The sequence below is a fragment of the Onychomys torridus genome, chromosome 11 (genome assembly GCF_903995425.1).
Source record: "Onychomys torridus chromosome 11, mOncTor1.1, whole genome shotgun sequence".
NCBI lineage: Eukaryota > Metazoa > Chordata > Mammalia > Rodentia > Cricetidae > Onychomys > Onychomys torridus.
Genome location: NC_050453.1, coordinates 69,648,634 through 69,661,065, shown reverse-complemented (window position 1 = coordinate 69,661,065; position 12,432 = coordinate 69,648,634). Strand labels below are relative to the sequence as shown.

General features: G+C 39.6%; 1 protein-coding gene across 4 annotated transcripts in view; it reads left to right on the top strand.

Annotated features, from left to right (window-relative positions):
* The window catches only part of Dpp10 (dipeptidyl peptidase like 10), a 1,497,630-nt gene that overhangs the window by 1,477,527 nt on the left and 7,671 nt on the right, over window positions 1–12,432 (top strand). For all 4 annotated transcript variants that reach the window (XM_036202538.1, XM_036202540.1, XM_036202537.1 and 1 more), the window contains 4 exons: window positions 880–934; window positions 8,994–9,093; window positions 9,350–9,408; window positions 9,532–9,604. In XM_036202538.1, the coding sequence (XP_036058431.1) occupies window positions 880–934; window positions 8,994–9,093; window positions 9,350–9,408; window positions 9,532–9,604 (287 nt within the window). The remainder of the gene's footprint in view (window positions 1–879; window positions 935–8,993; window positions 9,094–9,349; window positions 9,409–9,531; window positions 9,605–12,432) is intronic.

Genomic DNA, 12,432 nt, shown 5'->3' with positions numbered 1-12,432 from the left:
AGACAACTAGCCGGAGTTAGCTCTCTTCTTCAACCATGTAGATCGCCTGTAGATCATTAGTCTTCGCAGCAAGCACCTTACCTACTAAGCCATTTCATCCACCCTTAACTCTGATTCTTTTACATCTCAAGGTTGCTGTTAACATGGGTGGTGTGAAAGGTACAATAGGTAAGGTCATTGATTCTAGTATACAGAGATCAGCCAGGAATAGTGTGAGGAAGCTATCCTAGCAGGCCAGGGTACACTTGAAGACTCTACCTGTAACAAGCTCCCAAATGATGAAAAATTGCTGAACTATGGCTTTGAGCAGAAGACTGTGAACTGTAGAGGCCTTCCATGTAAGGAAAGCCTTTAAAGTAAAGTATTTTTCCTGCTGTGTGTGAGTGTGTGTTTGAGTGTATGTGTTGGGGTGTAGACATACATGCTACCATCAAATGTGGGGGTCAGAAGATAATCTCAGATGTCTAAACTCAGCTTTCACTGTATTTGAGACACCATATCTCTTGATGGTACCCCTGTATACACAAGGCCACCTTTCCCATGAGCTTCTGGTAAGCTCCTGTGTCTACCTCCTACCTTGCTGAAAGAACTTTGCCATTATAGGTGCACACTACCTTACTTTGTTTTATGAGGGTTCTAGGGATTTGAACTCAGGTCCTCACACTTCTGCCCACTGAACCATCACCTCATCCCATAGTAAAGCATTTCTAAAGTTTTGAGAGAGTGTTTGTATAAATGTGAGTCATATATATATATATATATATATATATATATATATATATGTGTGTGTGTGTGTGTGTGTGTGTGTGTGTGTGTGTGTAAATTCAGATATGTGATTGACTCAATAAGGTATAACTATATTTATTTTTATCCTTTCAGATATTTACTGAAACTGCCATATATTGACTCCAACAGATTAAGCATTTTTGGAAAGGTAAATAGAAATACTGAACATATTTATCCATACACTGATATATATGTATGTATATATAATTTCATTAATCATGGTACTTTAATTTTCTGTATTACCCTTTGAAATTGCATAATCCATATTGTTTTCATTGACTCATTTATTTGGAGATCTATTTCTCAAGCATACAGTTGATGTCCAGTGTTAGAAATGAGCAGCAAAAGGGAGAAACACCTAGGGCTGGGAGATGGGGATGTGGCTCACCGGGGAAAATGCTTGTTGAAGTACAAGGATGAGAACCTGAGTTTTGTTTCTAAGAACTCATATAAAAGCTGAGTTTTATGGCATGTACCTCTATTTCCAGTGTTTGTAAGAAATAGCAAGATAAGATACAGGGAGCTGCTTGCCCAGCCAGTCTGGCTGATTCAGTGATCTCCAGGTTCATTGAGAATCTCTGTGATGCAGAGCAGAGGACAACACTGAACCTTGACTTCTGGACTAAACACACACACACACACACACACACACACACACACACAGAGAGAGAGAGAGAGAGAGAGAGAGAGAGAGAGAGAGAGAGAGAGAGAGAGAGAGGATTGTATTAATATTTAGAAGTAACAGCTAAATGGAAGTAAGAAGATTGCTCTATTTCATTCTGTTTCTCTTTAAGTGGTTTGTTGGTTTGATTTATTTTTTCTTTGTTTGTTCGTTTTGTTTTGAAATAGTCTTACTGTGTAGCCTATGTAAGCCTCAAGCCTCAAAGTCATGAGCCTCCTGCTTTGGTGTGTCAAATACTGGTATCATTACATGTGTTAGCTACCACACCCAGTGGGGATTCTTTGTTTCTGAGCTACTGTTAGTGCCTTGGAAGTCAGCTGTTCCCATTTTAAGCAGCCTTTAAAATGTGATAGCAGAGTAGGGAGCAGCCTTGCTGGAAGGTGTAGCAGCCCTCCTGGCTCAGCATGGCTCCACCCTCCTTTGCTGTGTGGCTCTCTGCTCCAAGGAAAGGGCAAACCTCCTCTGGGTTTCAGGTTCTTGTTCCCTCTTCATGATTAACTCTCCATCTCTCCTTTTGGTTTTTCTCAGTGAACTGTATTTTCTGGCTCCATTGATCTTTTTTTTTTTTTAATCTATTTCTTTGTGTTTGCTTTCACCAGTTTCTACACTTATCATTATTTTCTACTTTAAAAAATTCATTTTCCCTGCAAGTTAAATGCCTAAGGTTATTTTTGTCTTTTTAGCATTCTGCCTTGAAGATGCTAGTATTTCTGACAGAGCCCCCTGTGAGTTACTCCCTAGGGTCACTTCCAGCAGCTCTGTGGTTAAAATTGACTGTGGATATGTCTTAAATGCCAGCTCGTTTGCTCCCCCTGGAGTGTTTTTATTATTTTATTTTATAGAAAAGCAGTGTTGACATTCTTCTGCTTTACCCTTAATTGTTAGAGAGTTGTGATTGTTCATTGATTGAATTACAGAAGTCATGTGAACTACCAGTTGATTTATAATTTAGGAAGAAATGACTTTGAAATATTACATGTCCCTAAATATGTTGGTATCAAATACATTCCAAATAGTCAGACTTGTCCATCATGGAGTCTCTAGTCATAAACTTACTTAATGACTTATTTAATTTCCAGTGCCTAAGAAGGGTGCATCAGCCCTTCTCGTTATAGAAGTGAACTGGTCAGTTCCTCTTTACCAGATTAGTCCCCACAGTTCACTTTTCAAGATCATTATTACTCCCTGTAAGTGCAGAAGGAATCTGTCTTCCGGTGAATTATGGCTTGATTGTTTGTTGTGATTTTGTTCATTTCTATGGATGGTGTGTGTGTGTGTGTGTGTGTGTGTGTGTATGTGTGTGTGTGTGTGTGTGTGTGTTTATGACGCCATGCTGGGGGTGTAATTCAGTGGTATGCCAGTTGAGAAGCATGTATGTGGTCACAGGTTCAATATTTGGGATAAACAAAACCACAAAAGAGCAGAAGAAAACTTCACCATTCTCAGTTTCTTCTGTGGTTCTAGGGAATAAACTTGGGCACACTCTAGACAAACATTCTACCATGGAACTTTTGGGCTTACCTTTAATTAATGTGTACTTCTCAGAAGTCCTCATACTGTACACATTTCAGCCATGCCTTCATGACATGCACTTTCTCAAACAAAACTCAGGAATGACTGTTTTGTCCTTCTCAGAATTCCTGTGTGTTAAGTCAAGATTATGTGCATACATTATCAATATGATAAGTACATTTAAATATCACTTTTTATTATATATGTACCATCCATATTACTTTCCCCCAGTTTTCCTTCTTTTCCCATCTTGTGGATTAGCTAGGTTAGTGTTTCTCTTTTATTTCCCCTTGTAATTACTTTTTGTTTCCTCATTGGTATCTCTGAGGAGCATTTCATTTTATGCCAATGAAATAAGTTGTTTTTCTGTATCTGCTTCACTCAATGATGTATATTTGGGTTCTGTTTGATTTTTTGGCCTATGAGTTAACTTAATTTGAACATATACATAAGATTTATTTTACTTTTATGTATTTAGAGGAAGGTGTATATGCATATGAGTGGAATGCCTGCAAAGTCCAGAGCTGGGCATCATCAGATTCCCTCTGGAGCTGAGGTTATAGGTGTAAGGGAGTCTCCTGATGTGAGTGCTGGGAAGGGAACTCAGGTTCTTTGCAGTTGACCACTGAGCCCTCATCTCTCTAGCCTCAACCTTGAAGTTTTAAAACTTACTTGGGAATGTCTCTTGTCATTGTTTATTTGAGGGCTCCCTATACCCTATGTTTTCTTTCTTTCTTTCTTTCTTTCTTTCTTTCTTTCTTTCTTTCTTTCTCTCTCTCTCTCTCTCTCTCTCTCTCTCTCTCTCTCTCTCTCTTTCTTTCTTTTTCTGGCTCAAGCAGGGAACAGAGAAAGACCATTTGCACTGTGTAGTCAGGACTTGGACTTGCCCTTCTGATTTTCAATAGCTGCTCTGCTTATTTCTTGGCTTCACTGGTTCTCTAAATTATCTCTAACACTGAGACTCAAAATATGTACATATGAAGTGCTCAGACATCCCTGGTTTTATCCCTGGTGTCACCTGCCTGTGAGTTCTGATGGTGATCTTGTATGATCCTTTAATGACAGCACAACTGATAACAATACATTTTAATGTTCTATAAGTGATTTCCTAGCTTTACTCTTTGAAACTGATATAGTCTCCTGTCTCCTGTGAAGCTGATACCTGCACTTTCATGATCCCTCTCCCATGTTTCTTCTTTTTCTTTCTTTTTTATCACTTATTTATTTACTGTATTTTAAAAACTATTTTGCAAGAATGCATCTCTCTCTCTGAGTGTGTGTGTGTGTATATGTGTGTGTGTGCATGTGTCTCTGTCTCTATCTCTTTCTGTGTGTGTGCATGCATCTCTGTCTCTCTCTCAGTGTGTGTGTGTGTGTGTGTGTGTGTGTGTGTGTGTGTGTGTGTACATGCATGTACACATGCATGTCATGAGTGGTGCATTGTGGAGCTCAGAAGTCAGCTTTTTGGAGTCAGTTCTCTTCTTCCTCCTTTGAGTGGGTTCCAGGGATTGAACTCAGGTCATCAGGCTTGCACAGCAAAGGTGATATTACTACTGTCCTTTCTTTCCAGGAGAAGTAGAAGTAAAAATCTCCCATAAGGAGACTTTGCTGACATGAGTCCAAACAGTAAAAATCAAGAACATGGCTTTCTCAGGGCTAGTCTTATACTCAGAGATAACACAGTGACTATAAAACATATTCAACTTGACTTACAAAGAGGGAACCCATACTTACAGTTTTGCATCTTATTAATTGCAAAGGAACTTTTTAAAGTTTGAAACCAGCTCAAGCCATTTCTGGAGTTTGTAAAAGTGTATATAATCAGAGGTAGAAACAGCCTCAGTGAGCAAATATTTTGGCACATCAACAGGAGAATGTGAGTTCAAATTCCTACAACCTCTTGGTTGTTGGAGGCAGTAGCTCACACTTCTAAGACCATTGCTACAACATAGCAGATGCATAGAAGGTCACAGGACAGCTAGCCTGCCTTCTTCAGCAATGACCAGAAGTTGGAAGACCACTACCCAAAATTGTTCTCTGATCTCTGCACATGCACTATGGCACAAGAGCAACTGCAGTACCACACATACAAGTATAAATGTATATATGCACACATCATACACCTATGCATAGATAAAGATGTGATGACTTATACTAAAGAAACAGATTTAATGCAGAGAGATACATGGTAATAAAATTGTGTTAATTCCAAATTAGCAAATATTAAAAATTATTTTTACTTGTTATTTGAGAATTTAATGCACATATGCTATATATTTTAATCATGTTGGTGACTCAGAGTCAGGTCCCAGGCAGGCAAACTGATAGAGAAAGAATCTCATAGGTATTGTATATTCATGTACTTTTCACTTCAGTGTTTACAGTTGCCAACCTCTTGACTCTTTTTTCTCCCTGAAACAAAGACGTAGTGCCCCTCTTGCAGGAGAACTACTGAGGAGGACTTTTACATTTCTGGGTTTGGGGGTGGGGTTTGAACTCTTGTGGAAGAACCAATCAGTTTCCATTTCTTTGTCTGGATTATCCAATCTCTCACAATAGCTAAAACCAGCCATTTCTGGGAGAGGAAAGGAACCTATCCCATTGTCATACATATTCTGTTTTGGCTTTTGCAAACAAACTTTAATTTCAGGTTTGAGTCCTCCAATAAAATTTCTGTGATTGGAAGAGTGTTGATCAACAGAAACCAAACACTAGGATACTAGAAGCAGAGCATCACAAACTGTTGAATGTTTCCCTCCCCACCCAATGAAAACCACCTTGAATTGGCTGCAGGTCAATATGAGGAGCCTCAAACTCAGAATCTACCCGAAGTGTATACTCTTTTGAAAATTAAACCCAGCATATTCCCATCTAGCGAAAGCTCATATCTGACTCCCACTGCCTTCCAGTCTGTTTTCCAAAAGCTCTTTCAAGTTCAACTTTTGCCTCAGTGAATAAACATGAAATGATTGAGAGGATGGTGAGCAATTAAAATTTAATTTATTCTAATTCCTGCCAGTGTTGATTTGTTCCATTAAAAAACAGAAGTTATTTCTCTGAAATAAATCAAATTAAAGCAACATTTTAGATTTGATTTTTAAATTCCACAGCTTTCACTATCATTAAGTCTTAAAGATTATTTAGCTTCATTACATTCCAAATTTTCATATTAAAAAAATACTGAAACACAGCTCCTTAAGAAGTAAGAATCAAAGGATGTGTGCACCAGACCTTAAGAGGAGAACTCTAGCTGGGGCATCTTCCCAGGCCCAGGGTCTCATCAAATTCTCATTGAGTGGTTTGTTGGCTACTCCTTTGTTTCCTCCCTGTCTTGTTCTATGACTGTGAAATTTTGGAGGGAAAGAAGAAATAGGAATAGATGGTAGGCATCTTTGTTGTATTTGTATGCCATAAGAACCCATAACTCTGTGTGTCTAACAAGGGCTGGCAAGAAGGCAAATGACAAAGGAGCTTGCCACCAAGGCTAATGACCTGAGTTCAATCCCTAGGACCTACATGGTGGAAGGAAGGAACTGACCCCAGAAAGTTGTCCTCTGACCTCCATATGATCCAGCACAGTGGTATGCATGTGTATGCACACATACATACAAAAAATTAAAATATAATGAAAAATATGTCCAACAGTATCACAGGCATCCCCTCAAAGTTTGTTTAAAATTAAAGATCTTAACATACCTGAACCCCACCTCTCAGGAATTGGAGGTAGAAGAATAATAGGTTGGAGGCAGCTCAGGCTAATGAGATACTTGTGTGTGTGTGTGTGTGTGTGTGTGTGTGTGTGTGTGTGTGTGAGTGAGAGAGAGAGAGAGAGAGAGAGAGAGAGAGAGAGAGAGAGAGAGAGAGAGGGAAACAAAGAAACAAATGGAGAGGGAAAGGGAAAGAAAGGACAAAAGACAGTCCCTTGAATCCTATGATTTACACCATTGCCCATTTACTGGATGATACTGTCATATAGATTTATGGTCTATATACTATGACATGATGTCATATATCTCTGTGACACAGTGATTGCTGCAGTGGACAGTGAGAGCTGACATCATTGGATACTTCCTTGGAATTTGTTTGCTTTTGCTTTTGTGCAAAGAACAACTAAAATCTGCTCCTTTGACAGGAATCAAACATCAGTACATTTTGAGCTCCCAGCCTCACATTGTGCATTCTTTTCAGGATAGTGATCCCATTCTACCTATCAGACACTTGTAACTTCTGCTTTGCTGACCTGCCTCAGTACCTGCACAGCCCCCATCCCATTCCTGCATCTCCAATAAGCACTGTTTGATTGCTTTTCTATATAGAAATTTGAATTTGCCTCACCACCACCCTCATTTGTTTCCATTCCTTTTCTTCCTCCTCTTCCTCCCCCTCATCCCACCTCCCTCATCCTTCTTCTCTCATCTTCATCCGTGTCCTCTGTCTTCCTTCTTCCCTTTTCCTTTCTCTCTATTCTTTTCTTCTTCTACTTAATTAGTGCCTTTTCCACTAATGAGAGTTCAGGAATTTAGGTCTTCCCTCTTTTTTAAATTATATTTGTGTTTTAATTTTACACATCAGCCATGAGTTCCCCAAACCTCCCCCTCCCGCCCCCACCCCCTCCCCTCCATTCCCTCTCCTCCAGGGCCAAGACTCCCCTGGAGATTCAGCTCAACCTGGTGGATTCAGTACAGGCAGGTCCAGTCCCCTCCTCCCAGGCTGAGCAAAGTGTCCCTGCATAGGCCCAAGGTTCCAAACAGCCAGCTCATGCACTAAGGACAAGTCCGGGTCCCACTGCCTGGGTGCCTCCCAAACAGTTTAAGCTAATCAACTGTCTCACTTATCCAGAGGGCCTGATCCAGTTGGGGGCTCCTCAGCCTTTGGTTCATAGTTCATGTGTTTCCATTAGTTTGGCTATTTGTCCCTGTGCTTTTTCCAATTTTGGTCTCAACAATCCCTCCTCTTTCTCACAAATTGGACTCCTGGAGCTCCACCTAGGGCCTGCCCATGGCTCTTTGCATCTGCTTCCCTCAGTCATTGGATGAGAGTTCCAGAATGACCGTTAGGGTGTTTGGCCATCCAATCACCAGACTAGGTCAGTTCAGGCTTTCTCTCGACCATTGCCAGTAGTCTACAGTGGAGGTATCATTGTGGATTTCTGGGGACCTCTCTAGCCCAATGAAAAAGAAATGGATGAGATCTACATGAACAACCTGGACGTGAGTGAGGGTAATGAAGGGCAAGGTTCAAGGGAAAGAAAGCTTAGGTGAGAAGGAGATCCCAGCTGAATCAAGAACAGAGTGGAAGAACAAGGAATAACAGACCATGATAAATGAAGACCACACGAGAATAGGAAGAAGCAAAGAGCTTTTCAGTTTTTTAATATTGAGTTTTGGAAGACCAAACTTGGGACCACATGCTTGTTTGGGAAACACTACCAATTGAGTTATATCAGTGCAGCCCCAGCCTGACATTTCTCAATATTATTATCTCAAATCATCCTTATCCCAAAGAGGATTATTCATCCCATGGCAGCAGACTCTGTTCTTCTAGAGTCAAACTTTGGAGTGACAGGTTCTTAGCCCCTGCAAGGAAATTCCAAGCAGAGTATACAGTTGTGGTCTGTATTTCAAGTGTTTTACTTTCCTTTCATGGTTGTATATAACCATCATTATCATTAAGTATTCCATTAGAATACACACCAAATTGTCTTAAAATGATATATAAAGAATACTTCATTTCCTTTTGTTTCAAATTATTTGGAGCATTTCCCAGATACATGCTGTGAAATCGTGAATTTTTGTGATATGTAATTAATTTTATATTTTACTTAGTTATTAAATAGCCTGTTGTATAAATTTTTAAACAGCTGTTAAATCCTCATATGTACACAGTATTTTTTTTTTTTTTTTGCGTTCCATTCTACACTTGGTAACACTGGGATATGTGCTGCATTATTTAACAGTGATCTAAAGGTACAAACATTGTTAGGAGTCATTATTATAATTTTTCTTTTGCTCAGGGGTATGGGGGCTATATTGCATCAATGATCTTAAAATCAGATGAGAAGCTTTTCAAATGTGGAGCAGTGGTTGCACCCATCTCAGACATGAAGTTATATGGTGAGTATGTCCTACAGACAGTTCTAATCTAAGATATTGATTGGTGGAAACCAAAATCCCAATGCAGTAAAACTCAATTGAGCTCATTTATCATGTGTTATTAAAGTCTGTTGTGAGTTATCACCTCCCTGACGCAATTGATTTTACTGGAGCATGACAATTACATTTGAAGTGCATAAATAGATAATGAAATAAGGGACAGTTTGCTTCTTCTGATGTTGTTGTTGTTGTTTTTCTTTTTTTCTTTTGGTCACAGCCTCAGCATTCTCTGAGCGCTACCTTGGTATGCCATCAAAGGAAGAAAGCACTTACCAGGTAACTAATGTAAAACAACAACAGAAGGCAAAGGGCATTTTGTTGTTGTTGTTATAAAGATTAGATTGAATTCCTCCAATTCAGGTCTGTCCACACAACCAGATACTTGTGTTTTCCTTACAGGCATCCAGTGTACTGCATAACATTCATGGTCTAAAAGAAGAAAATATATTAATAATTCACGGAACTGCAGATAGTAAGTATTGTATTTGTTGCTTCTCTGTGATGGGAGCTGTCCTGTTTAAAAAAAAGGACACATTTACATGTAAGACTTGTTTGCAGAGGGTCCTGCAAAGATGATGAACAAGAGTACAGGAAGTGACATGAAGAATGAGATGTCTGGCAGGAAATGGGAAGGAAGTAAGAGAGTGCTATCCAATATCACTTTCTGATGTGATAGGCAAACTTTATCGATAATCTTGAAATCATATATACAGCATCCACTGGCCACTTGCAACCAAAGACCACGTTGTGATTAGTGTTGACTACGGAACAAAAAATTTTAATGTCAAAATGTGGATAAATCAGGGATCAGATGAATGCATGTGGTATATGTGTGTGAGTATGTATGAATGTGCAGGTATGTACCTCCATGTTTGCATATGTGTGTCTTTTAGTTAAAATTAGGTTGAGGAGCTATGAGGTCTAAGAGCCATGTGTTAACCTGGGTTCCCATCTGAAATAAAAAAAGACACAGGAAAATAGTAATGGACACCACATGAAGCAGTTCATAGCTGGTCCTTGAAGTCCTTTTATTTTATTGAGCAACAAACCTCTCATCACAATGTAAAATGTGAAAAAGAAAGAAAGGAAGGAAGAATGAATAAAGAAAGAAAGAAAGAGAGAGAGAGAGAGAGAGAGAGAGAGAGAGAGAGAGAGAGAAAGGAAGGAAGAAAGAAAAAGAAAGCCTGGCACAGCCTACACAAGAACTCTTTGTTTTCCTGACAACACTTCTGAAAAGTCTACAGTTAGTACGAATTGGGAAATGTATTCAGAATTATTCTGTTACTAGCAGCATTGCATGGTATACAACTGCAGAGAACACATGCTTCTAAAGGATGTCAGAGTATTTAGACCATCCATATATGTCAATAGTAGTCATAGGAAGTCACTTACTAATAGGTAACTATGTGTCAGAAAATGCACTAAAAGCACATGATAATGCCTTATTTCTTCTACACACACACACAGACACACACACACACACAATGATGTCCTACTGAGTTGCCATTTTCTTAACTAGTAAGTTAGAGAAATACGTCATGGAAAAAACAGAACTTTATGTGGGGATTGTTCTGGATACTATGGTTCTTATCTCCTTCACTATGCAGATTGCACCAGCTGAACCAATTATAATTAAAGTTAAATGATTTTACCTCTAGACACCACCCTAGAATTTTTTAGTAGTCTTTGAAACCCCTTTACTAATTGTCTTAGTTAGGGTTTTATTGCTGTTAAGAGACACCATGACCACTGCAACTGTTACCAAGAAAACATTTAATTGGGATGGCTCATTTCAGAGGTTTAGTCCATTGTCGTCATGACAAGGATCATGGCAGGATGCTGGCAGACATGGTGCTGGAGTAGTAGCTGAGAGTACTACATCTTGCAGGCAACAGGAAGTTGACCAAGACACTGGGCTGTATACTGAGCATAGGAAATCTCAAAGCCTGCCTCCACAGTGACAGAGTTTCTCCATCAAGGCCATACTCACTCCAACAAAGCCACACTTGCAAATAGTAGCACTCCTATGAGATTATGGGGGCCAATTACATTCTAGCTATCACATTAAGTTGTTGATATTACCGTAAACCATATTGTTTCTTGTTTGATTCAGTTTCATGCCAAGTATTCCACATATGTCATGTTATGTAGAGGTTCAGAGGGATACCTGCTATGCATGTGCACAGAGCACAGATGCACATATGTCCATGTTTACCACACAGTTCATAGATAAACTGACTTGAGGGTGTTGGGTGATTTTTTTAAAATTTATTTTGTTTAGTTAACATTTTTTTTCATTTATTTTACATATTGACTACAGTTTTCCCTCCCTCCTCTCCCCTCAGTCCCTCTCCCTATCCTGCCGTCTATCCCCTTCCTCTTCCACTCTTCCTCTGTCTCCATTTAAAAAGGAGCAGGCCTGCCATGGGCTTAAACAAAGTATGGTACATTGCTGAGGCAGAACCAAGCTCTGCCCCCTGCATCAAGGCTGAGTGAGGGAATCCAGCATAGGGAACAGATTCCCAAAAGCCAGCTAAGTGCCAGGGATAGGTCCTGATCTCACTGCTAGGAACCTTACAAACAGACTAGCTACTATTATTGCCCTGAGAAATGAGAAATCCATCCGCTTATTCAGTCACACTTTATTGTCCCAATTAGTCCTCTGAATGAGACAAATAGCATACAACGGCATTGGAAACAAAGCAGAAAGCAAAATCAACTGAAAACTTATTGGGGGGGGGTGAATCAGTGAGGACTTAAACTTGTATCTCCAGAATCCAAGTAAAGGAAGACATAGTGGTGCACATCTGTAATGATAGTGCTCCTAAGGAGAGATGGGAGGTTGAGACAGAAGAAGTTCTGCAAGCTAGCTAAGCAGGCAACCTAGTGTGTCCAGCACCAAACAAGAGACTCTGCCTCAAATAAGTTGAAAGGCAAGGACTGACACCCAAGGTTGTCCTCTAATCTCGGTACCTGGACCCATACTCACACACACGTGCGCGCGCGCACACACACACACACACACACACACACATCATAATATTCTCTCTCTCTCTCTTGCTCTCTCTCTCTCTATTTTCTTTGCTCTCACTTCCCCCACAATTCATTTGCATGCTTATATTTTTAGCCATATCCAAATGTAGACATGATGGAGTTCTTCCCATGTATCTTCCCTATAAAAATATACATGAATAATATAAGAGATTATTTTAACCTCATTCATTGTCCATATAAATCTGTATTCATAGTCACATACACATACTAAGCAAGTTACAGTTATTTAGAATTGGTGATTTTTCT